The sequence below is a fragment of the Nicotiana tabacum genome, chromosome 8 (genome assembly GCF_000715075.1).
Source record: "Nicotiana tabacum cultivar K326 chromosome 8, ASM71507v2, whole genome shotgun sequence".
Lineage (NCBI taxonomy): Eukaryota > Viridiplantae > Streptophyta > Magnoliopsida > Solanales > Solanaceae > Nicotiana > Nicotiana tabacum.
In genome coordinates this window covers 40,621,894-40,649,213 of record NC_134087.1, presented here as the reverse complement: position 1 = coordinate 40,649,213, position 27,320 = coordinate 40,621,894, and the positions used below count along the sequence as shown (strand labels likewise).

Sequence of the window (27,320 nt, the reverse complement as noted above, 5' to 3'; positions counted from 1 at the left end):
TAAAAAGGATCAATGTGCAAAAACTGATTTCATTCTGCTGCCCTAAAATCTTGCATATAAAGGCACTCTTTCTTCTGGAGCAAGTCAGATTTTAGATTTTAGAGATTAAAAATTCTTGAAAAACTTAAACGGTTGAGTTCTTTCTTTTAAGAAAAAGTGCTGAAAATAGTTTGAATTTCTACATGATTTCGAGTTCTGATTCACTTGTGATAAGTCAGAATTCTAAAGGATTAGTAGAAAATTGTACATTTGGGGTTTTGAATATGGGAATTGGTTCGAGAATTTGAAGCTTGATTCGCTGACCTTAGCACTATTTCATTGCTGGTTCTATATTGGTTTCTGCTGCTGCTTATTGCTGATTCTTCATTTCTTTGTTTCCTGTTTTCATTTTCAGGTATTTCCCCTAAACCACTGAATGACAAATAAGGATGTAAATGTAATTTTTTCATGTATGAAACAATATAAGTCTGCTGGAAATGAAATGACCTCATTTATGTTTAAAGATTGACGTTTCTGTGTTTATTAGAATTTTGTTTTTAGTTTTTCTGTCTATCTCTATTACCTCTTTCTCAAATGCCATAGGTATGTAGTAGTAGATGTCTTAGTAGTTTGTGTGGAAGTAGTGGATATGTGTAAAATTTCAGAGTTTAATCATGTAAATCTATGTAATATGGACTGCATTTGAACTTTTCTGCCTGGTAATTTATTAAGACTGTTGTGACACGTGGTGTTGTAATTAAATAGTCGTTTGTTCATGAAGTGGATAGTAGAATGGATCCTAAGTTGTGGTTAGTATACAAGTTATTGTTGAATAAAGAAAAATGGTCTAAGATATCCTTTTAAAGAGTAGAGGCTGTACTGATTCATTATTGGTATACTTGTGAACATATTTAAGTTGAAATTGTTGTTTTAAACTGCAGAATGTTCAGCTAAGTTGATTTGTGCTTTAAGAATTCAGAAGTAATTGTTAATTCAATTTCTTGTTTTATATGGTTTTTGGTTGATTTGCATTTAATTAATTTTGTTCAATTGTTGGTTCTGAAATTTGGGCCTAAAGCTGGCCCAATTAATGAATGTTCAGCCTCAGATTTGGTTGCATGTTCTGCGTCCGTGGACATCCATTCCTCACTAAGAACTGGGCTCATTTAGGCCCAAGCCTGAAGGCATTCACAATTGGGTTCATTTAGTTTCTGTTTGTTGAAGCTACTTTTTCCTTGGGTTAATTGGTCTTTTAATATGACGCTTGTTAATTGATAAGTAGGGTCGAACCCTAAGTTTAAAAAATAATTAGAATTACATTAAGTTTTTCCTTGGTTAATTAATTGGGCTCTTAGAAGTAGATTCGAGGCGAGCCATATCAAGTAAGATATAGTTATGGCCCTCGAAAGCTTAGTTTGAATTCCCTTTAAAATTGGAATCGAGGTGTGTCGTGCCAAATAAAATCTCAAAACGCATGGCCCTCATTTTATTTAATTTTAATCCTTAGAAATTGAGGCGTGCCATTTAGTTGAATTTTCCATGGCCTTCGCAAATGTGAAAGTGCATAGTTGCTTTAGGCGCGCTATTTAAAAAAATTATTTTCCTTAAACTCGGGTGTGCATTCATGTGACCCAAATCCAAATCTCAACAACGTTAAATAAAATGTGTCACGAACCGCGGGTGCATTTCATGTGGCGTGGTTCAAAGACGTGTTTTAAATAACGTTGAATTTTCCTAAAATTAATTAAAAGAGGTTTAATAATTTAAAATTATACCATAGGTTAAAACATATTTTTTTTAAATCAGATAAAAGGCCATTTATGATAGTTTAAGCGACCGTGCTAGAACCACGGAATCCGGGGGTGCCTAACACCTTCCCTCGGGTTAACAGAATTCCTTATTCACAATTTCTAGTTCGCAGACTTCAAAAGGAAAGTCGAATTTTTCTCGATTTGGGATTTTAAAATAAACCGGTAACTTGGGACACCAAATAAACTATCCCAAGTGGCGACTCTGAGAAATTAAATAAATAATCCCATTTCGAATAATGTCATTTAAAATGGAAAAACTCCCTTATATCACCTTCGGGTGTGTAAAAAAAGAGGTGTGACAATACCCGAAATCGAATTTTGAGGCCCCAAGCCCGAAAAAAGAATTTTTTTAAAGAAAATTATTTGCTGGAAGATATAAAGGCTTTTAGAAGTGAATTGATTCATTCTCTTGATGGTATCTGACTCGTATCTTGGTTCCGGAGCCCGATACAAGTTTAAAATAATAATTAATTTGAATCTATACAATTTGGTAAGAATCGGAAGTGGTTTGGTATAAAACGGACTTATAGTTGGGAAAATGGGAATTTCAATGTTCTTGGATAATTTCATGAATTTGAGGTTTAATTCATAGTTTTTGATGTTATCTTGATGATTTGACCATACGAGCAAGTCCATATGATATTTTTAGACTTGCATGCATGATTGGTTTGGAGCCCCGAGGGCTCAGGTGAGTTTTGGATAGGCCACGGAGTGAATTTAGACTTAGAGAAATAACTGTTGCAGGTTCAGTGAAGTTGCAGGTCTCTGAACTGAGCTTCGCGGTCCATGGTGAATCTTCGCGACCACACTGGGGTCTTCGCTGTCGCGGTGGTATTTTTGCGGTCAGCGGTGGGCAAGGCCAAACGTCCGCGGCCACGCTCGTTATTTCGTGGGCCACGGTCCTTTTTCTGTGGTCAACGGTGAGGATCTGAGAGGGGTATATATAAACGAGACTTTTCAACCATTTTTCATTTTTCAAAACCCTAAGACATAAGAGACAATTTTTCAAGCACTCTTTCTTCCCCAAAACATAAGTAAGTGATTTTAAACTCATTTCTTTCACTCCTTAACTTCTCTTTACAAGATTTCATTCTAGAATCTAAGGTTTTCATGGTGGGATTGAGAATTTTGGGTAGAACGTAGGAATATCGAATTTTGGGGATTTAGACCACAAATTTAGGTCGGATTCCAAAACCAATTGTATATCCGGGCTCGGGAGTGAATGGATAATCGGATTTTGATCCGAATTTCGGGTTTGGACCAAGCGGGCCCCGGGTTGATTTTTGACTTTTTGGGGAAAATAATGAAAAATCTATTTTCATGCATTGGAATTGGTTTATTTAGCAATTATTAATGTTATTAAGTAAATGGTGACTAGATACACGCGAATTGGAAGTGGAATCGAGAGGTAAAGCGGTAGTTGAAGCTTAATCTTGTCCGTAGATTCGAGGTAAGTGTTTGGCCTAACCTTAGCTTGAGGGAATAGGAGTTATGGTCTATTTTCTATGTGTTTGCATCGAGTACGACGTATAGGTGCGGTGACGAGTATCTATACGTTGGTGTCAAGCATGCCCGTGAGTCTTATATCATGATTTTGTGAACCTATCATGTACCAATCATGCTCAATTGATGCTTAGTAATGTTGAGCTAAGCTTATAAAAGTTTCTTGATAGTTGACTATTATTGAGTATTGATTCAAATTGAAGTTTCAATTTGTAAAGAAATTATTGAGACGAAATTGATATAGATGAATCTCTTGCGGGGATGTTTTGTTGATATTGTTGATTTTTCCTTGTCGGGATATATTATTTTCTATTGTTTGGGTAAGGAAGAGTGTAAAGCACGAAGGGTGATGTCGTGCATGATATTGTGATATAGTGTAAAGCACGAAGGGTGATGTCGTACCGATATTATGAGTGTTAATGCATGAAGGGTGATGCCCTGCCATTTATGATGTTTCACATGGTGAGGAAGAGTGTAAAAACACGAAGGGTGATATCGTGCACGTGTTACCGTTGCATTATCTTGTTGTTTTAAATATGATGTTCATTATGCTTTATTATTTAATGCTTCTTTACTGGCTTAATATTATAATCTGTTATTCCCCGCAGTATGTCCCCTTCCCATTTTATTCTGTTGATTCTTGTTCTTATGATTCTGTCTGTATATGATTTGACTGCGCAAGTTATTTGATAGTCGTATCCTAGCCTCGTCATTACTTCGCCGAGGTTAGGCTCGACACTTACTCAATACATGGGGTCGGTTTGTACTGATACTACACTCTGCACTCTTTTGTGCAGATTTCGGTACTGGACTCGGTGACTAGCTGAGGTAGCTGCCTTCAGTCCAAGGAGACTAAGGTAGATCTGCAAGCGTCCGCAAAGCCTAGAGTCCCTCTTCCCTGCTTTAGTTTTTCTACTGTCTCTTTTCTTTTTCGAGAACAATTGTACTTTTCTTTTCAGACCAATATTTATAGTAAAAATCTTAGATGTTCATGATATTGTGACACCAGATTCATGGGTAGACTTGTATTGGCTTATTTGATTATGTTATAACTCTTCCGCATTTATCAACTGTTCAACTTTAATTTTGGCTTATATCTGTTTGGGTTGAATGTTAAATGTGTAGAACCTTAATAGTTGGCTTGCCTAACTTTCACGAGTAGGCGCCATCACAACTCCCGAGGGTGGGAAATCCGGGTCGTGACAGTGATCTTTTATGATTTTATTGTTAGTATAAAAGGTAAAATCTTAATTAATTGATTTTAAAAGCTTTGAATGTTAGTACTTTTTACATAGTTCAAATAAGGAAAAATATATTAAATAAAATTTTAGTTGATTTAAAGTGCTAAATATTAGGAATATAATTAAATGACTACTTTGTCCGATATAAACTTTATTTTAAAGGGGTAAAAAAAGGTGAACGATATTTTGTTAAGGGCCTTCGTGTTTTTAATATAACTAGTTTAAGAGTACGCGCGTTGCGCGTGTATCTCATATCAATGAATGTAAATTTTATAAAAATTACACACACACACACACACACACACACACACACACACATATATATATATATATATATATATATATATATATATATATATATATATATATATAGTGTTTGAATTATTAAATAAAAATTACAAGAAAATCCAAACCGCTGAAGAAAAAAAGAGATAAATGTTGACTTTGGACTTTCGTTAGATTTGGGTTCTCACGCCATCTTTTCTATAAAAATTCGATCATTATGATGATAAAGGGATTATACATGCTAATAAACATTGTTACTTCCTTTAGCTCAATAGTGATGGATAATATCAGTAGCCACGTATCAACACCATGAGAAACTGCGAAACTCTATGACAACACTTTTGAAAAATATTTTATTAATATTTTCTTAAAAAAGAATAGCTTGAAATAGCTAACATTTCTAACATTATCAACCTTAAATCTTTAAAATTTTAGTAATCTGAAAATAATCGTGAGTTTCTGAGTATGATTTTTGTGCAATTTGTTTTAAATTTTAGTCTCTTGGTATCTTAAAGTAGAACACTTTAATGTCACCTATAATATTATTGTTCGGGGTGAAATAACAAATCCTAAAATTATGAGTTCTTGTGAAAAATGGACTTACTCAATTTATTTAAGTAATCTTACTGGGATGACATTTCTAAATATTAGGAGCTCCTATATAGTTCAAATAAGTAAAATATTTAATAGTCAAAGTTTTAGTTAATTTCAACGTCCTAACTATTAAAAAATATTAATTAAACAATAATTTTGTCAAATATAAAATTTATTTTTAAATGAAAGAAATTTGATCAATTTCGCATTAAAGTTTCGAGCTTTTATAATAGTCTAGATTGATTGAAGAAGATAAAATAAAAACCAAAACATTATTTTCCTATATATTTAGTAGTTTTCAATTTAGTCTCACACTATTTACCACATAATTAAAATACATTAATGTAATTTATTGCAAATACTAAATAAAGTAAATTCTTCAACAAAAAAAAATTAATTATTGATGTTAAAAAAATATTTTGTTTACCGTGAATACAATTTGAGTACCATTAGGATTTCATTTGTCACTTGCCATGTATAACCGACTTCAGACGAGCATCTCTAGATTTTGTACTACTGTTCCAAATTGACTTTTTAAATATTTATTTAAGGTAAAATTTTAATTGATTTTAAAGTCCTAAATTTTAGGTATCTAGTTTAAATAAAGAAAGATATAATAACCAAATATTAATGAATTTCTAGGTCCTAAATATTAGGAAAAGAATTAAATGACTATTTTATCTAGTGTGTGTTTTTTATATTAACAAATATAAAATTTGAAAAAATTGCACAAAAATTATTAAACTATGTGATGAGTTATAAAATAAAAGCCCAATAAAGACTATTGATCCAATTTAGCTAACTTAATAAAGAAAATAATTATATTTTGCAAAGGTATTCTAATGTCTTTACATAACTTCGATATATAAGTTGTGCATTTGCTTTAATAGATCAAATAGAATAAAATAATATACCGACTTGTCAAATATTACGTAACTATATTATGTTCTCATAGTCTTAAGGAAATAAATTTTATTTGCTCAAAAGTTTTCAAAAAGAAGTTTAGTATTTTAATGCTTCGTTAGTAATTTTCCTTAAATATGTAAACGCTTGCACACCTATGTAAGTACTAAATTATATTTTTTTAAAGTCCTAAATATTAGAATTTTTTACATTGTTTATATAAGGAAATAATTAATAACAATAATTTTAGTTGATTTTAGATTCCTAAATTTTAGAAAAAATAATAAAATGACTATTTTGTCTTAGTGTGAACTCTATTTTTAAAGGGTAAAAAAGGCGAACGACATTTCACTAAGAGCCTTCGTACTTTTAATATAGTATAGATATAGATATAAATAAATAAAAAGTGGTGCATTTGCTGTAAGAAAGTTGGCAATTCACACTTTGAGATCCGAACAGCAAAATAATAAGAAAGCGTAAGCGTAAGACTTTAATTGCTGGACATACTTGTCAAATTACGTACCATCCAAACTGGGACCTGTCTCATAACTTTGTTTCCCTGCCAATTTATATTTTTTACATGCAACTTGTTACATCTTATTTTAGTTTTCTAATATCAAACTTTTAGAGCGATTATTTTATATTAATCTGAACCATTTCAACTAGCTTCATTTAATTAAGATTAATTAAGAGAAACAGTTTAGTAGGAACTTCCATTTGGGTGTGCTATATATACCCTACATTTTCAAAGTATAAGCTGAGATATATGAGAAGTCTCATCGGTTTGTCCCCCAAATGTAAACTGAACACTCAGGAATTTGACATGGCCAAAAGTACTAAAGTCTAACATAAATAAATATAGTTATCTTCCTTCCTTCTTTAATTTCTTGTTTTTTTCTCCCTCCTTATTATTCCATGTTTCATGATTTTTTATATTTCCCTCCACAGGGACAATTTGAGTCCAACCCCATTTAACATGTTCAAAGTTGGATCGATAGTTGGCTCGTCCGTTTGGTGAACTCATCCATCTTGACCCAACTTATCTCAACATATTTAAAGTTTGATTGATTTTTTGCTCAAATTGATCCGTGAGTAACTTTATATCTTTAAAATATTTTTTTTTTGTTTGATATGTTATATATGACGATAACAAAAGGAAAAAAAATTATTTGATAATTAAACAATTCATAAGAAAACAACACACATAAATTAAAAGCTTGATAAGAGTTGGACGAGTTGGACTGACCCAAATTTTAATCCATCTTGACCCAGCTCATCTCAACCCAAACAACATTTGGATGGGTCATTTGACCCGCCCATGTTGATTCAGCCATTTTAACCCGTTCAAATTCAATAAAACTCGCACACTTGACACCCCTATTTCTCTCTCTATCAATTGTATATCTACATGCAGACATGTTATCTCATTTTTGTTTTCAGTTATATATCAAACCTCTCGGGCTATTAATTATATGGTCTACATTGTACAAAAAAAGTCGTTAAAATTATATAGAGCCTTCAACGAAACATAAAATCATAAGGTAGCACCAGCTTTTATTCAAAAGTTTTCGTTAATAGTTTCACTTTTTGTTTATTGAAATAGGAGTAATTGATAGGGATGTAGATGTTTAGTTGTGGTGCTATTTGTTACTTTTTCAAACAAGGAAGCTGAGATATTTTCAAAAATCCCGTAGGTTGTTGCCAAACGTAAACGTTAATTGAACTTGAGATTGTCAAAGGTTCTAAAGTCTGTCTACATTAAATAAATACGACAGGGACTCATCAATTTGCATAAGGAGACTATAATTATTAGAGATTTATTTATTAATTTTTGATAATTTTCAAAAGGGGTGATGTGGAACCTGCTGTTTCAGAAATTTAGTTGTCTACAAGAAACCAAATGATCTTGGAATTTCTCTTATAAAATTTCTTTCAAAATTTTAATTATAGTGTTAATGTTATTTTTTCACGTTTAATTATAATGTTAAACATATTGTTAATTTATTTATGTTTTGTCACCATATGTCAAGATTATAAAAGTTTTGTTTAATCTCCCTAGAAATCAAATCTGTTTAGATAGCGTTTTGGAAATTTTATGAGAAATATTTCGGAAACTTTTTCGATAAAAATTAGTATTTGGTTTTATTATTATTATTTTAAGAAGTTTTGTGAGTGTTTCAATTATAATTTTTTTGGTAATACGCAAGGCAAATATTTTTCTTATACAAACAAACATCAATTTATAGAGTTGTTGCAACCATTTTAATTATAGGGTCCTAGTCAACTTGAGGATTGGTTTTTCTTAGAGTTTGCCCATATATTGACCTGAATTCTCCTTTTCTTTTAGTAGGCAAATAGATACATTATCCAACTTTTGTTATGGCTATGTTCGAAATGATTTAACAAAGTGTACACTTTCTTTTTGTTTGTTTTTGGTCTTGAATGGATATTTCCACCCACAACCGTTATACTTATTATAAAATAAAAGTAATGCAGTAAAATGTAAATAAAAAGAGAAAGAAAGAAGGGAGAAGTGTTTTCTTCTTTCACTTTGGTGTATTTTTCCATTGCAATTACATGCCTTTTATAGGCATAAAAAGTAAAGATAATGGACATAAAGTAGGAAATTTAATCTTTAAGTTATTCACAACATGGGCATCCAGTGTAGCATCCAATGTAGTATCCAAAGTAGCATCTAATGTACAAATTATTCATAACACTCCCCCTTGGATGTCCATGTAAGATAATGTGCCTCACTAAAAACTTACCAAAAAAATATTGGGATGTACATAGTTATTTATAATATGCATTGCTTGCTGCCTCATTAAAAACCTTACTAGGAAAACCCAGTGGGACAAAACCTTGGTTAAGGAAAAGAGTGCAACGTGTAGTTACTTCCCCTGATAAAAAATCACTTAATGTCTCGAAGACGACGCATTCCAATCTTATATATCAGCTTTTCAAATATTGAGGTTGGTAACGCCTTAGAGAACAGATCAGCCAAATTATCACTTGAACGAACTTGTTGTACATCTAGTTCACCATTCTTCTGAAGATCATGAGTGAAAAAGAATTTCGGAGAAATGTATTTTGTTCTATCTCCTTTGATATACCCTATTTTCAATTGAGCTATGCATGCAACATTGTCTTCATACAATATTGTTGGAATATTCTCTTTCGAAGAAAGACCATATGTTTGTTGAATGTGTTGAGTTATAGATCTTAACCAAGCACATTCTCGACTTGCTTCGTGAATGACTATTATCTCTGCATGATTTGAAAAAGTAGCAACCATAGTTTGTTTTGTCGAACGCCATGATATGGTTGTACCTCCACTTGTAAATAAATAGCCTGTATGAGATCGACCTTTGTGTGGATCAGACAAATATCTTGCATCTGCATAACCAATCAATGATGGCTTGGATTCATTTGAATAAAATAAACCCATATCAATGGTCCCTTGGAGGTATCTGAATATATGTTTAATACCATTGCAGTGTCTTTATGTTGGCGAAGTACTAAATCTTGCCAATAAGCTTACTGAGAAAGCTATATCTAGTCGGGAATTATTGGCAAGATACATTAATGCTCCAATTGCACTAAGATATGGTACTTCGGCACCAAGAAGCTCTTCATCATTTTCATGAGGTCGGAATGGATCTTTCTTTATATCAAGTGATCTCACAACCATCGGGGTACTCAATGGATGTGCTTTATCCATATAGAATCGCTTTAAAATCTTTTCGGTGTATGTTGATTGATGGACAAATATTCCATCTTTCATATACTCAATTTGTAGACCAAGACAAAATTTTGTCTTTCCAAGATCTTTCATTTCAAATTCTTTCTTCAAACAGTCTACTGTTTTTGGAAGCTCCCCAGGAGTTCCAATGATATTTAAATCATCAACATACACGGCGATTATAACAAATTCAGATCCAGACCTTTTTATAAAGACACAAGGACAAATTGGATCATTCTTGTACCCTTCTTTCAACAGGTATTCACTCAGGCGATTGTACTACATACGACCTGATTGTTTCAATCCGTATAAAGATTTCTGAAGCTTTATTGAACAAGTTTCTCGAAAACTTTTATATGCTTCTGGCACTTTAAATCCCTCAGGTACTTTCATAAAAATTTTGTTGTCTAATGATCCATACAAATAGGCTGTAACAACATCCATTAGATGCATATCAAGTTTTTCTTGCATTGCCATATTTATGAGATACCTGAAGGTGATAGCATCCACAACAGGAGAATATGTCTCCATATAATCAATTTCAGGCCTTTGGGAAAACCCTTGTGCCATAAGTTGCGCTTTCTATCTAACGACTTCATTTTTATCATTTCGTTTTCGCACAAAAACGCATTTATACCCTATTGGCTTTATGCCTTCAGGTGTTCGAACTATGGGTCCGAAGACTTCACGTTTTCCAAGTGAAGTTAACTCTGCCTGGATAGCGTCTTTCCATTTTGGCCAATCATTTCTCTGTCTACATTCATTGACAGATTTTGGTTCAAGATCCTCATCTTGTTGCATTATTTCAACAGCAACATTATAAGCAAAAATGTTATCGATAACAATATTATTTCGGTTCCATCTTTTCCCGGTTGAGACATAACTTATTGATATCTCTTCATTTTCATTATTTTCAGGTACATGGACCTCTCCTAAGGTCTTATCATTTGTTACGTCTTGGGGCTCTTATTGAGCCACTACCTTTGTGTTATGTTCACTTTGATCACTGGCTCCTTTTCTTTTTCGAGGATTTTTATCTTTAGAACCGATTGGTCTATCATGTTTTAAGTATGGCTTAGACTCATTTCCTTTAATTAATTGTCCTGCCGGGATATCAACTCGAATTGGAGCATTAACAGCTGGAATATGTGACTTAGTCACCCTTGGTAGGTCAGTGAATGCATCTGGCAATTGATTTGCAGTATTTTGTAAATGAATAATCTTTTGAACCTCTTGTTCACATTGATTTGTTCGAGGATCTAAATGAGACAGTGATAATGCATTCCAATCTATCTTCTTTTTCAGCTGCTTATTTTTTCCCCCTAATGTTGGATATACTGATTCATCAAAATGGCAATCAGAAAATTTTGCCGTAAATAAATCTCCATTCATCGGCTCTAGATATTTTATAATAGAAGGAGATTCATATCCAACATATATCCCCAACCTTCTTTGAGGACCCATCTTTGTGCGTTGTGGTGGAGCAATTGGAACATATATCGCACAACCAAAGATCCTAAGATGGAAAATATTTGGCTCCTGACCAAAAGCCAATTGTAATGGGGAGACTTTATGATAACTTGTGGGCCTTATCCGCATAAGTGCTGCTGCGTGCAAAATAGCATGACCCCATACTGAAATGGGAACTTTTGTTCTCATAAGCATTGGTCTAGCAATTAATTGGAGGCGTTTGATCAATGATTCTGCTAGACCATTTTGTGTATGAATACGAGCAATCGGATGCTCAATTGTTATCCCAGTTGAAATACAATAATCATTAAAGGCTTGGGATGTAAACTCACCAGCATTATCAAGACGAATTGTCTCAATTGCATAATCTGGAAATTGTGCTCTTAGCTTTATTATTTGAGCCAACAATCTCGCAAATGCCATATTGCGAGTTGATAGTAAGCACACATGTGATCATCTTGTAGATGCATCTACCAAAACCATATAATATTTGAATGGTCCACATGGAGGGTGAATGAGCTCACATATATCACCCTCTATACGTTCTAAAAATGCAGGGGATTCCATCCTAACTTTAATAGTTGATGGTCTAATAATTAATTTTCCTTGAGAACATGCAGCACAAGAGAATTCCTTAAATTGAAGAATCTTCTGATTCTTCATTGCATGTCCATGTGAATTCTCAATTATTTTACGCATCATATTAGAACTAGGATGGCCCAACCGGTCATGCCAAATAATAAAATTATCTTGATTAGTAAACTTCTCGTTTACTATGGCATGTGTTTCAATCATGCTAATACTTGTGTAGTATAAGCCGGAGGAAAGAGCAGGTAATATTTCAAGCACATATTTATTACCGGACATTATTGTAGTAATATAAAGATATTCAATCTTTTCATCATTTGTAGTCTCAATATGATAGCCATTTTGGCGAATATCTTTGAAACTTAATAAGTTTCTTTGAGATTTACTACAGTATAGTGCTTCATTAATAACCAAATTTGTTCCTCCTGGTAGTAATAAATTGGTTCTTCCAGAACCTTCAATTAATCTCGTACTACCGTATATTATATTAACATTCGCTTCTTTTATTACCAAATAAGAGAAATATCTCTTATCTTTTAAAATAGTGTGTGTTGTAGCACTATCCAGAAGACATATATCATCTTTATTAATCTTGAGTCCAACTGAAGACTGGAGAATTTTCATATTCTTCATAAAAAAGCAAATAATGCATCATAAGAAATATGAAAGACAAGCGAAAATAAATATTAAGAAATACATTAGGAATGTAGAAACTAGCAACACATGATGCATTAGGAAAATACACTCAAGAAAAATAAACTAGTTGCAAACATAAAAATAACAACTTTTATCGCTTCATTTCCCAGTAAGATGATTAGTTCTTCAGTCAATATCCTCAAAGAAGTCTCCAACTTCTAAATGAGTAATATTTGTTAGGCCTTCAAAATCATCATCTTTATATGCAAGATGTGTCTTAGAATCATATTTATTTGAGGGACCTGCTTCATCATCATTATTTTGAAAGGTCAAGTGTGCCTCCACATTATTTTCTTTTTTCTTGAGGGAGGCTTGATAAAGTTTGACAAAATGTTCTGGCGTACGACAAATGTGTGCCCAATGACCTCTCATACCACATCGGTGACACATACTAGCTTTATCTTTTGAATGATTAATTTGAGAACCCTTATTGTTCTCCAATTTATTTCCACCATAATGACGATAATTGTTTCGCCCCCTGCCACGTCCACGTTTACGACCATGTCCACGACCACGGTAATATTTTGTTTTCTTTCAAACTTATCATATGTTGCTACATCATTCACTTCCGGAAATGGAGCTGACCCGGTGGGACGAGCTTCATGATTTTTCATTAATAGAGTATTATTCTGCTCAACCACAAGTAGACATGTGATTAACTCAGAATATTTCTTAAAACCTTTCTCACGGTATTGTAGCACCACATTTGAAGCGTGAAAAGTAGAAAATATTTTTTCCAATAAGTCCTCATCTGTGATAGTGTTTCCACATAATTTTAAGAGAGAACTTACTTTAAAGATAGCAGAATTATACCCACTTACGGTTTTAAAGTCTTGCAACCTTAAATGTATCCACTCATACCGAGTTTTCGGTAATACCGTAAGTTTTAGGTGGTCATATCGATCCTTCAAATTAATCCATAATTCAAGTGGATCTTTTACGGTTAAATATTCAGTTTTTAACCCTTGATGTAGATGATGACGAAGGAAAATCATGGCCTTCGCTTTATCCTGATTTGATGCTTCATTTCCTTGTATAATAATATTTCCAAGACCTTTAGCGTCAAGGTGAATTTCAGCATCAAGAACCCATGATAAATAGTTCCTTCCGGTGATGTCAAGTTCCACAAATTCAAGTTTTGATAAATTTGACATAGTGAAAACTATCATAAAAGATGAATAAGTTAGAGAAATAATTATAATAATAAACAATTAATGAAAACAAAACGATTAAGGTAAAAGAAATGAAAATAGAGCTATATCATGTTAACAATCTACTATTTCATTTTATTCTTGCCATAAAGTAGAAATTACATACTTGTTTCATTTCACTTTATATTATTGATATATATGTGTTAATAGAATTGAACGTGACTAACATTATTTATATGTTCCAATAAATGTAAAGTAATTAAAAAATTATTGCTTGTCAATTCATTTCTCACAGTTCTTCAAAATGCCTTAAAGATATGTTTTGATCCAGGGAGTCCATGACATTAGTGCATAGCTAGTTTGATGACTTTGAGGTCCTCTAAGAGTTGAGCACGGAAGGAAATAGTTATTTAATCACTGCAATGTACTTAAACTATTTAAGATGCCCAAGCGCACAAGTAATCTGCAAACATTGAGCATATGATATGTACTGCCATAAATAAGATGATTATAATGATACATACCTTAATAAAATATGGCTCAACTTAGCGGGAGTTAAGAATAAAATTAGAGCTTCGTGCTGATAACGTATTATAAAATAAAAGTAATGCAATAAAATATAAATAAGAAGAGATAGAAAGAAGGGAGAAGTGTTTTCTTCTTTCACTTTGGTGTATTTTTTCATTGCAATTACATGGCCTTTTATAGACATAAAAATTAAAGATGATGGACATAAAGTAGGAAATTTAATCTTTAAGTTATTCACAACATGGACATCCAATGTAGCATCCAATGTAGTATCCAAAGTAGTATCCAAAGTAGTATCCAATGTACAAATTATTCATAACAATACTAGAATAGTAAGCACTCCATTTTTATCCAAATCCCGTGTTCGAGCTGCGGATATCAAGTCGTTTTTATTAGGAAGTATTTTATTCTTAATGTGGGATTTTCTAGCAAGAATCCAAATTTTATCGAACTTTAATGCGGGGTACAACACACCGAATAAAAAACCAAAAAATAAAGAAATGGATATTTCGGAAAGCAACAATTCCGTGGGCAATTTACAAAAAGACAAACTTTAATTTGTTGTATTAGCTTTGAAATTTGAGATGGAATTAGGTGAAATCTATGTCACATACTCAATCACAAGCCAACAATCATAATATTGAGATGTCCGGCTTATTAGTGATAAAGACTATAAATAATTAGATAAAGATGTCTAAAAATCATCGCAACTTTAGTGGACGGATATATAAATAAAATAGCTAATGAAATTGTGATATTTAGTTCTCTTAGGGGATTTAAACCTGATAAGTTATTAAAAAAAACATCGTAGAGAAAGGAGCTAGAGACTTAAAATATACTCCGTAATTCTCCCAAGTAGTCAATACTTGGATTCATATTGGGAATTGATAAACATAAGACTTTGGAAAAACTATACAATATAGTCTTTCTGAAAAATAATGGCTGGTAATTTATATATTTTTTTATACTAATATATAATACATACATATATATATATTTGGCCAGTAGATATAATTATTTTTGGCCGATCAAATAAATGTGTAACTTGCTCAAAATTTTGGAAAACTACCAGCTATGTCCATTTATAAGTATCTTATTACAAAAATTGGTCAATTCATAAAATATTACAAATATTAGCCAATTAACTATTTGTAGCTAAAACAGGTTAATTTTTTGGTTTTTTTGAGTGGGTGTTATTAGAATAAATTGGGTACGTCTTAAGGAGCTTAATCGTAGTTTTGGGATGATTTAGTAGAGTTTTGAATTGAAAATTCGAAGTAGAAGATGAACATAAAAAAAATGAGATGTGTATCACATATGTATAATAGTTGTATCTAATATGTATAACATGTATATCCATATATACCCATGTGATATATATTTGATACATATGTCGCAGAAGAATTTTTTGAACTCGATTTTAACTACAAATTTTGATACTAAATCAGTCCAAATTACCTCAAATCTTCCTCAAATTTTGTATATTGACTCATTCATATGTTTTCAATGAATTTCAACCATACCCATTGAAAAATATCCTTTTTTGCTTAGATTTTTGGAGTCATATATATGTATGCATTTTATCATCTTATTTGCTACCTCATCCATGAAATTTCCTTTCCGTCTTACATCAAATATTGCTGATCGCGCTTAAAAAATATGGAATGAGATCTTTACATATGATTCTTGGAGAGAAAGAATCTTATTTATTTGGGTTTTTAATTTTTATATATGTTTAACTAGTTTTGGTAAGTCTATGGTTAATAACTAGAGGTTGGTAAGTTGGGACTTATTTGAGATATTTACGTAAGATTCCCCAATTTTGTTGTCTAAACTACAGGCCCAATTTGGTAGATGGGACTGTGGATATAACTGGGCCAAAGAACAGTATGTGAAAGCGTAAACATAGAGAATATGTAATTTTCTGTTTAGGCTTTTGAGTCCATCTTTCTAAATCGAGACCTACCCTAATTCCTAATTTGGAAGGCAACAAATTATCGGACTGAAAGATTCAGTTTGACCCAATTAACCCCTATGTAATACGTCCAATAAACACAATTAAAGTCAATGATCAGTCAGAGTACTTCGCACCAAAGAGATAAAAACCATTATTTTATTAACTTTTGCTTCTAAGTGAATGTTTTAATTGCTGTTGTGGGCAAGGCATCGTTAACAAATGTAATTGTTTCTTTTAAGTTTCCTTTTTGGGAAAAAAAATTATTTTTTTCATTCATCTTACGAATTGTATTTATAGGAAAGAATAGAACAAATTAATTTACGGATTCTTGTTTCCTTAATTGTGCAATCTTCTTGATGAGCATTTACTATATATATAATACAAAATCTTGAATCATTTGATGTATATATGTATAAAACACAATATTGAATCTTCCTATCAAACTTTAACTATTCAACTATTTAGCAGGCATCATTCGTCTCTGCATCGAAAGATCGATTGAGGTATGACTTCCCCTCATTGACTTGTTTTTTTCAGTTTTAATTTTACCCCATTCCTTTTGGTTGTTTTTCTAATTTTAGTTTGAACACGTGAATTGTTGTAGTTATCAATTCACCTTATTATCTATATTATGCTTGAGAAGGTGGTGCTTAGATTGGAGTAGAGTTACAATGAGCTTGTTTCTGAACTTGGATAGCGAGGAACAATTTCGTGGTTATAATGAGAATATATTAACAATTTTAAGAATATATAGTTGATATATTGGAAATAAATGAATAGTACTGTGAAAACATGCTATTTATATAAACAGCGAGGGACAATAGATAGTTCGGACGGGTGAAATTGCAACTCAATCGGATTGCAATGATTGATTCCATAAGTATTTGGGATCAGGAGAGTGGATCCAGCTATATTAAGAATATTATATGTAACTTTTGTGTGTATATATAAAATTCATTTAAAAATTACAAGTTGCACAGTGAAAATTAGTAATTTCTCCAGCCTTCCATGTTCGGTCACCGTTCATCACTCCGAGAAATTCTTCAGATTTTGATTGCTCTGTAGACTTACGTATATAGGGGTTCGGATTGTATAAATAAAACTTCAATTTTTTATTGTTTAATGATCGTGTTTTGATATAACATGTGAAATGACAAACGGGTAACTACTTTTAAGCATGTTTCTCTCAAATATATCAATAATTTATAATTATTTAAAAATTAGTCAATTTTACTCAAACTTCAAGATATCATGTCCTAAAATTCAAAAATTGTATCCAAAAGTTCGAATCTTATGTCCTGAATTTTAAATTAGTAGTTCAGAAATTCAGGACACTTAGTCATGAATTTCAAATTAGCAGCTCAAAAATTCAGGACATTAAGTCCTGAATTTTCGGATTCACGATACTTAATCCTGAAGTTTGGGGTAAATTGTCTAATATTTAAATACATTGTAAATTGTTGATATATTTTAAATAGAGGTCTTAAAAGTGATTATTGCTGCACTTAGCCCGCATAATTATTATTTCCTCCGGTCCATAATAAGTAACCTTTTGACATTTTTATTTTGGTCCAAGTAAGTGTTCTTTTACCTAATTAAGAAGGAATTAATTTTATTTTTTAAAAATTTCCCTTATTTACATATCTCAATGTGTCAAGATAACAATATGCAAATTTTAATTAAAGATAATTTAGTCAATATATTTTTTTTTTCTTTAGGAGTTAGTATTTTTTTAACGGGTGCGCCAAATACCAAAAAATCATTATTATGGACTGGATAGAGTATTGGTGTACTAGTATACTATATCTTAGAATTCATGCACACTTGGTAAAAGAAGGACACAATATAAACAAAAGATTTATACACTACTAAAAATTCGACAAAAATCGATCAAGAAATTGGTCGGTCAAAAAAGGGTTAAAAAACCGACCAAAGTCGGTCGATTTTTCAAAATATTTTATTTTTAATTTTTTTTAAGGAAATCGACCAACTTTGGTCGGTTTTCTTTGACGCAAAAATGCAGGAAACTATTTTTGAGTACCACAAAATTTATTTTTCAAGAAATCGACCAACTTTGGTCGGTTTTTCATTTAAAATAAATTAAAATTAATATTAAAATAACCGACTGATTTCGGCCGGTTAATTTGGCCGGTTATTTTAAAAAACCTACCGATTTCGATCGGTAATTTTTTTTAATTCAATTGACCGACCAAAGTTGATTGATAATTTCTGACCAACTTTGGTCAGTATGCCCTTCCGACATTCAAAGTATCGATCACACGTTAATGATCGCGTTTTGGATGGTTATTGGCCATTACCGACCTACTTTGGTTGATCTTTTTTCGACAATTTTCTGAATTTCTAGTAGTAATATAAACGATATAAACTTATCGAGTTAATTAAGACTTATTCATAAGGTTAAGCTTACATTAGGTTCTGCTTGGGCCTAGGAGACTTTAGTTTGTTTAGAGATGAAAAATTTACAAAATAAATATTCAAAATCCAAAAATCTACAACATTTCAACTTACTTATACAGCTAAATTTAAATTTAAACAAAGATACTTCGTACGACTGACTAAATTACTTGTTATTCTAGTTAATCATAAATCAACAGTAACATAAGTAAATACACCAGCTCCTCCTTAATCCAAAAAAAGTGTGGAACTATAGAAAATCGTATTAGAGAATTCCAAATTACCGAATCTCTAGTTCGAATTAATTAATTAGAGCCAAATTAAACAGCTTCGAGATTGGAGTTATTAAGCCGGCAGCCGTTCGTTGACCTTAAACGAGTTCGTTGCCGACGATATATTCCATTTGGATTCACATGACTTGTTCTGTTTGTGCCCGTTCACACTACGACAAAGTCTGGTTACCTGTACCTCGTCGATATTCTTTTTAAAAATTAATTTTTTTGGGATGAGGAAGACTGCGTATAGAGATGGCAAAGAAAGATAAGGCACTTTTTGATTCTAGAGCACACGAGATGAGCGAGCTCTAGAAGCATCAGATCGTCTGTAATAATTCACTCTTAGTTTAATTTAAGTCTTAGTGTGAACTACCAATCAATTCTTTAATTTAACTACGAAAATTAGTATTAAAGAAAAAATTCAAATATTGGCTAAAACATTGTCAAACGTAACTCAAAACTTTCATACCTAATGTGTACCTTAGAAATATTGTTATGTCCTACACATTCATGTCTCTTAAACTTTTTTTTCTTCTTCTGATATATACGTGTTACATTTATTACCGGTGGTTGGTTAGTTATTATAGTGTTAATTACTTCTCAATTTTCTTCATTCTCTATGTGAGAGTTTGTTATCACATAGAAATTAGAAGTTTCTCTTTTCAAACTATTGAAAGGTACCTTACCCCTTTTCCTTTCCCTACGCTAATGGTATGCTCAATTCAAAGTAGGTTCTCCTCTACTATACGTTAGAAATTCATAATATAGTAGAATAATTCACAAATATAAAAAAAAAAAAAGCAACAATAAGGTTTTAAACTTAACAAAATATGTATATAGTTGACTTTGAATTAATGGATGTTCAGTAAATGTGACTTCATGCAACATAACTTAAATCTCTCATTAATGTTTAAAATAGTCACTTTGGTCAGATTTCTACCAAAATTCTAATTAATCAAAAATTTAAAATGTATTATAAAAGAGAGTTGACCAAAATTCCTTTTAAAATAATGTTAACTACTATGGTACAGTCAATATTCTTTTATACTACTAGTACTATATGTATATATTAAGTGGAAATCAATACATATGGGAAAATAGCATATGCTGCATAAGACTGCAACCAAGAAGCCTAATTATTTATCAAATAAACTCCTTTGCTGTTTAATTAGGATGTCAAAGCCTTCGTCACTTCCTCTTCTTCCATGGCTGCCAACATTCTTCCTATTTGCTCACCTCTTTCATGCTTCTCTAGCTGATCTTGGAACAGCAAGCCAGTATAGCCCACCATACACACGTAAGTACTTTCATTAATTCAAACCTCAATTGTTTTTTAAAATTATGGAGCGACATGGACAGTGAGAATTCGTATAGCAGATCTCATATGTTTGCAGGCAGTCCGATGCACTACACTCCCGCTATGCAGGGGGTTCGGGGAAGGGCCAGACCACAAGAGTCTGTTGTAGGCAGTCTTACTCTGCATTTCTGCAAGAAGCCGTTTTCACGGCTCGAATTCGTGACCTCCTGGTCACATGGCAACAACTTTACCAGTACGCCAAGGCTCCCCTTCTGAAGCTGAATAAAATACAGAATATTTTGGTACAAAAAAGGACAGCTACATGCACGAAGCATCCTGCGTTCTCGGAGGGGGGAAGGATTGCACCCTAATTAAGGGGTGTAACATATGCAGCCTACCATGACACAAATATTAATAGTTTGATTCCACGGCTCAAACCCTTGACCTATAGGTCATATACATGGAGACAACTTTACCGTTGCTTCAAGGCTCCCCTTCAGTTATTGCAATTGCAGTAAATAATTAATTCCATATTTTTCTTCAACAGCTACTGAATGTTATGGAGGTGATGCAACACAGTTTCCTTCAAGCAACTTCTTTGCAGCAGCAGGGGAAGGGATTTGGGACAATGGAGCTGCTTGTGGTAGACAGTATTTGATCAGTTGCATTAACTCAGTATTACCTAGAGCTTGTAAACATGGAGAAACAATTCAGATCAAGATCGTTGACCGGGCACAAACTGCACTCTCTAAGCCTACTAAGGAAGGCACAACCATGGTTCTTTCCAATGCTGCTCTTGCTGCCATTGCTGATCCTAATGCACCTTCCCTCAATATTGATTTCCGACAGTAAGTACTAATTAATTAATAGCTTCTTAATTATTGCTCAAAACTTAGTTTAATTTAATTTCTGGCCTCTCTCACCAAGGCAGTACCACTCTTTTAATAACGGTTTAAATTGTTGAATATGTACCCGAATGAAGCTGTTATGCTGATAGTATAAAGAATTTTTCGCACCATTTACAGATCACTTATTAGATAATTACAGATAGCTTGCTATATGAAACATAAATTGATAGTTTGACATGCTACAACTGGTAAACTACATTGATATTGTAAAAAAAAAAAATACTAATATATTGTTAGTGTATACATTATAATTTCAATTCATGTTGAAAATGTCGTAAATTAGGTTCAGATCAGGGTTGTGGTCTGTTTCTTTCCAGCAGCTCTTTAATTTACATCTTTATTATATAAGTCGTGGATGTAGGAGATTTAATCTTTTTAAGTTTGCTGAAATCATCTTGTTAATTAAACTCATCTTTGAGTAAGACTACGGATTTGACATAGACCTAATGCTGTTATTTTAAATATGTAGTAATGACGTAGGACTTAATCTTATCCCATAAAGATATCACAAGTATTGTCAAGTCATAAAGATAAATTCATGTTTGACTAACTGAATATGGGCATTTTCAAAAGGTTTTATATGAACCATATTATATTAGCTCAGTTGCACATTATTTCAGTACATATCTAAAATGATCAATTCTTGGAATAATCCTTAATTTGAGACAAAGTTTGAACATCTATTGTTATGAAAGATATTAAAAATTTGATTTATGAAGTTATATATTCATGCGTGAGTTCTTGATTCATTAATAAAGAATCATCAGCTTAATTACATTTCCAAAATAAAAAAAATTATTTCTGAAACTGACGGATTGAAAGTGTCTATAATTGCAGGGTCTAGAAATTATTGTTGCTGCAGGATTTGGGAGTCATATTCTCAATATTTCAAGTATCGGAATTTATCTTTGGCATTCTAGAACATGATTCTTTAATTAATGGATCCGTCAGTTTTTATTAGTGATTTGACTAATTATTGATTGATACGATTAACTGCTCTTTTTAGAAAATTAGACACCTCCGGGCTCCGTCTGCAGGCACATGTCTTTATCTTATTTATTATCTTGAGACTAATTGGTTTTTATTAGTATTAAATAAATAGATTCTAGAATACTCATTTATGATAAATGGTCACTGTCCATGTATTCGATGAAGAGTATTTTCCGTAGAAGTTGTGCAAATTTATAAATATGAAATCAGATAGTTTGACATTTCAAATTAGAATATTTTATTTGTCTTCATAAAGGTTGTTCAATCTAATTTTGAACTCTAATTACTTTTTATTTTTCTGAATCAAAATGTATCATTCTCACCTTGAATTATCATTGATTTCTTAATTAATTATGCATTTTTTTCTGTGTGTAAAAGTGCTTCGGATCATAATTCTTTTAGTTAAAATGTTTGAGAAAATTATATTGTAACTAAGAAAAACATTAGTTCTAAATTATACTAATAGTGACACCCTAACAACTTGTTTGGATAGTTGTTATACATGTCGTTTCATAGTGTATCGTACTGATTGTATTGTTTGATGAATACAATGCTTGGATAGATTGTATCGTTCGATGTCATTTCATAATGTCACACACCAAAAATATGAAGAATAAACTTGCGACATTACTAAGAAAAAATAGGATACGAAGTAGAATTATTATATAAAAAGTAGGGTATTGGATAAAAAATAATTAGTTAATAATAAAAAAGGGCAAAATAAGAGAAAAAAATAATGTAACAATGCCACCACACCAAATCCGTCGTTACATAAAGTGACACTTTTCGTCGTTACATAACGGCGGATTTAACGTTATGATACAGTAAAATTTAATTAACAATCAAAACAAATATTTTATTTAAAGTAACAATATAATACGATACAATAGGTAACAACCATCCAAACAACGGTAATGAGTAAGAGGCACAGAAGAGGCAATAAAAAAGTTACAATTTTAGTTTATACCATATATTTATATATTAAATAAGCATAAGAAATAGATTTTGAACCTAGTAAATTGGGCGTGATGTAGTATAATTCCTAATCTAAATTCATAAAGTTCAAATTTTGAATGGTGAATCCGTGGGACGAGGGACTAGACACTTGCAATAACCCAAAGATTTAAAACTATGAAAAGATAAAATTTGGGTTGAGATTGTAGAGAAAATGAAGTTGTTTGACAAGTACATATTTTCCTTTGTTCTTTTTATTTTTTATATTTTTTATATATGGTTGCAAATATGAGAATATATATGAAGGCATTGAAGGCTTCAAATTTCTTGGACTTTGGTGATCTAATTCCAGAAGATGTTGACATAAAATTAGTGCCTACTGGCCGGCTACTGTGCATGCATGGGCAAAGCAAGTTGCCTAATTGGGTACACCTAATTGACGAAGTACTTTTGAATTAAAATGTGCTATTTCAGTTTTGTTTGGTCAGGGCTGAATATGAACGACGAAGTCAACTTCCTTTATCAACCTTCTTGATTTATCCACATTTTGTTTAATGATTAGAGACTCTCTTCTCTATCTTTTAATTCTTGACTTTTCTAGTATTCTAATTTCGTTAAGTGCTAGACACTCTTTTCGTATTCTATATTTCATATCTCTTATACTACTGTTATTTTATTATACATTTTTATGGTACTAATATATTGGCTCCTGTTGCTTTTTTTGAACCGAGGGTCTCCTGGAAACAGCCTCTCTACCCTTCGGGGCAGGGGTAAGGTCTGCGTACATATTACCCTCCCCAGACCCCACTTGTAGAATTATACTGGATCGTTATTGTTGTTGTTGTTATTGTTGTTGTTGTTGTTGTTGTTGTTGTTCTAGGGTAACAAGCAGACGTGCAAGAACGGAGAAGGTATAGAGTGCGATTAGGTAAGCTTATAATTCGATCAAATAATAATTATTTATTTATTTATTTATTTATGCATTTTATAAATAATAAAAAATTATATATAAACTAAGAGCATGTTTGGCCAAGCTGCCAAAAACTACTTATTTTAAAAATTATTTTTTTCAGAAGTTCTTTATCCAAAAGTACTTTTGGAAAAAAATTATTTTGTGTTTGGTCAATTTATTTAAGAAGTACTTTTTGTAATATTTGGTACACAAATTATGTTTGGCTCATCTTTCTAAAAAGTATTTTTACGTGTCAAATTACCAAAAAAATAAAATAAATAATACCAAGGTCTTATAATTATTTTAAAGAGAAATATGAACTTAAATATATATATATATATATATATATATATATATATATATATCGTAAGACACTTTTATTGTTTTTTATTTTATTTTATTTAATTAATATATAAAACATAAAGTAAATATACATATTAAATATTTAAATAAATATAACATATATAACATATAATATTATCTAGTATAATTACTTATTGTTTACATGATGATTTCAATAATCAAAATACATCATTCAATATGAATTAGAAGTTTATTCCACAAATTACTATATATTGATATTCTACCATGAAATTGTAAGCAAAGTCACTTACATATGATAACATTTCTCAATAATTTCATCTTTAATTCTGTCACACAATGCCTCCATATTAGTAGAAAACTTGCCTTGCATTTTTAAAGGAATACCACAAGGCCCACCTCCTTTCTCAATCTCTGCAGTAATGTCTTTATTAGCATAATATTTGAAATCCTTATCTGTAGAAGAATGTCGTCAGATGAAATTTTGGATAACTATCGTAGCTATAACAAAATGATTATGAGTGTCAAACTTGAAAAATGACATTGAGCATAAAGTAGAATTATTTTTAAACATATAAAAAATTATAGTTAAGTATGTTTAAATTAAAATACAAAAAGAGTAACTAATTACTAACTACACATAATGCATAATTTTTTTAAAAAAATTAAATTTTAAAAAATAATAATTATTACCTAACCTAACTAACGTTGTCCTGAATTGCCAAGTGACCTATTGTGAGGCTGCAACTTGGCTAATGTGGAGGCTTTTTCTTCTTCTTTAATAATATATAGATATAGATTATGTGATTTGTGTATAGGGTAAAGCATGCTATGCTAAGTGTCCGCTTAAGAGAGTGACACATGGAGCCTAAGGCAAGGGATAGTTAAAACCGAAGGCAATTGTCCCCTTTGTTACCAGAAGGAATGACACTCGTAAAGATACAATAATACCCTCCGCCTAGTGCATTTAATGAAGAATATTCCATAACACTTAATACGCTGCCCGTTACAAAAGAATATGGCATTCATGACTACCGTTACATATCCTTCGATGGCTCTCATAATTGGCATTGAAGAGGGGTTTGATCCTAAGACCGTATTCCCTATGTGTAACTATAAATAATGAGCTCTATTATCATTGTAAGATTTTTTTTTGGCAAACTTATGCTATAATCTATTCAAAGCTAAATACAATTTTATCTTCTTATTTTTTTGTTTTATTATTGCTGTGCCCGGAAGCTTCGCTCCCGGAATTACTACTTCTGCTATTTTATCTTCATATCAAGGCTAAGTGTTATATATTTCTTCAATTCCTTTATTATTCCAAGATCGAACTAATTCACTTATTTAGAAATCACATATAAATTCAACTGTACTGTTTTAAAAGGGTAAATAATTTGGCGCCGACCGTGGGGTCTAGACAGATGTGTAATTAAGTTGATCCCTCCCTCTTTTACTAACATGTTTTGATTATTTGTCATAGTAAAAAATTGCAAAAATGGCAGATAATGGTATTCACAACACACACAATCTTGAGACACAAGGAGACCAGCCTCATCATGAGGATTCAGTCAGCGACACCTACAATGAGGGGAACGGTGCCACGCCGATCCATGACAGGCGGTATCCGCGACATGTTTGAGAGGCGACTCCCTATTATGCTGAAAAGGAGCATGTTGTTGGTGCAGTAAGGTCCTACAAGAGCAACAATTGATCATTCTAGGCCAACTCACACGGTAGGATAAGGTTATGAAACAATTGAAGCACACGTTATCGGGGGCTTCTAATAATGCGAATAGAGGAGGTCTAGTTCTTCCCGGTGCTCCAACAAATCAAACAACGTACAGGGTCGACAACAACACCTTGAGGGGCAAGGTTGGCTCCGATAGGTCTGGGGGAGTCTCAACAACGAGAACGACCCTTACAAAAGTGAACTCTTACGGTTTAAAGGGTCGGACTCAAAGAAGTATTCTCAATTGTCATACAAACCAAGCGTAGCTTCAGAAAAATCCGAAGCGGTTCAAAAAGCCATATGTGATGAAGTATGATAGAACTTCACAGCCCTAGGAGCATATTACCACATATACAACGGCGGTGAAAGGGAATGATTTAGCTACCCACGAGACTGAATCTGTTATGCTAAAGAAATTTGGAGAGACTCTCACGAGGGGAGCCTTGATGTGGTATTTGTTGTTACCCGAACATTCCATAGACTCCTTTGAGATGCTCATGAACTATTTTATTAAGGCTCATGATGGGGCCAGAAAGGTGCAAGCCCGGAAGGCCGACATATTCAGAATTGCACAAGGAGAGTTTGAGTTACTGCGGGAATGTCACGATCCAATTTAGGATTGTGACTGGCGCTTAGGAGAAAGTGCTCCCAAGTAAGCCTCATCGGTAATTTTACAGAAAATCGGACAAAGTTTCCCCTATTTTTGGACCATCCCAAAAACTTTCCTTGTCTCAAATCAACAACTAAACATCCTAATATCATAACAAACAATTGACAACTTGTCAATTAACCAATATAAGTCTCTACCATAACTAAACCACCAACTAACTACTAGAAATACTAATTTATCTCTAACTTTGATAAATGAGAACGATACTCAACATAAGACTATAATAACAAAAGAATACTCACGACACTAAAATAATGACTATGAAGTGACTCTAAGAGTTCAATGAATAGACTATAACAATAAATAAAATCTCTGCCTACGCGAACAAGTGCGAGGCTCACCGAGAAATATCAACCTG

The 27,320-nt window shown here is 32.2% G+C and overlaps 1 protein-coding gene across 1 annotated transcript; it reads left to right on the top strand.

Moving 5' to 3' along the window:
* The first annotated feature begins 20,219 nt into the window (after nt 1-20,219).
* On the top strand, nt 20,220-22,554 carry LOC107816587 (EG45-like domain containing protein). Its single transcript, XM_016642311.2, has 3 exons — nt 20,220-20,435; nt 20,983-21,283; nt 22,181-22,554. The coding sequence occupies exons 1-3, from the start codon at nt 20,243-20,245 to the stop codon at nt 22,185-22,187; spliced, it is 501 nt and encodes a 166-aa protein (XP_016497797.1). The 5' UTR covers nt 20,220-20,242; the 3' UTR covers nt 22,188-22,554.
* The last annotated feature ends 4,766 nt before the right edge of the window (nt 22,555-27,320 follow it).

Coding starts and splice junctions, on each gene's coding strand:
- LOC107816587 (XM_016642311.2), top strand. CDS start 20,243: ATGCTGCATAAGACTGCAACCAAGAAGCCTAATTATTTATCAAATAAA. Junction 20,436..20,982: donor GTATAGCCCACCATACACAC/GTAAGTACTTTC, acceptor TTTCTTCAACAG/CTACTGAATGTTATGGAGGT.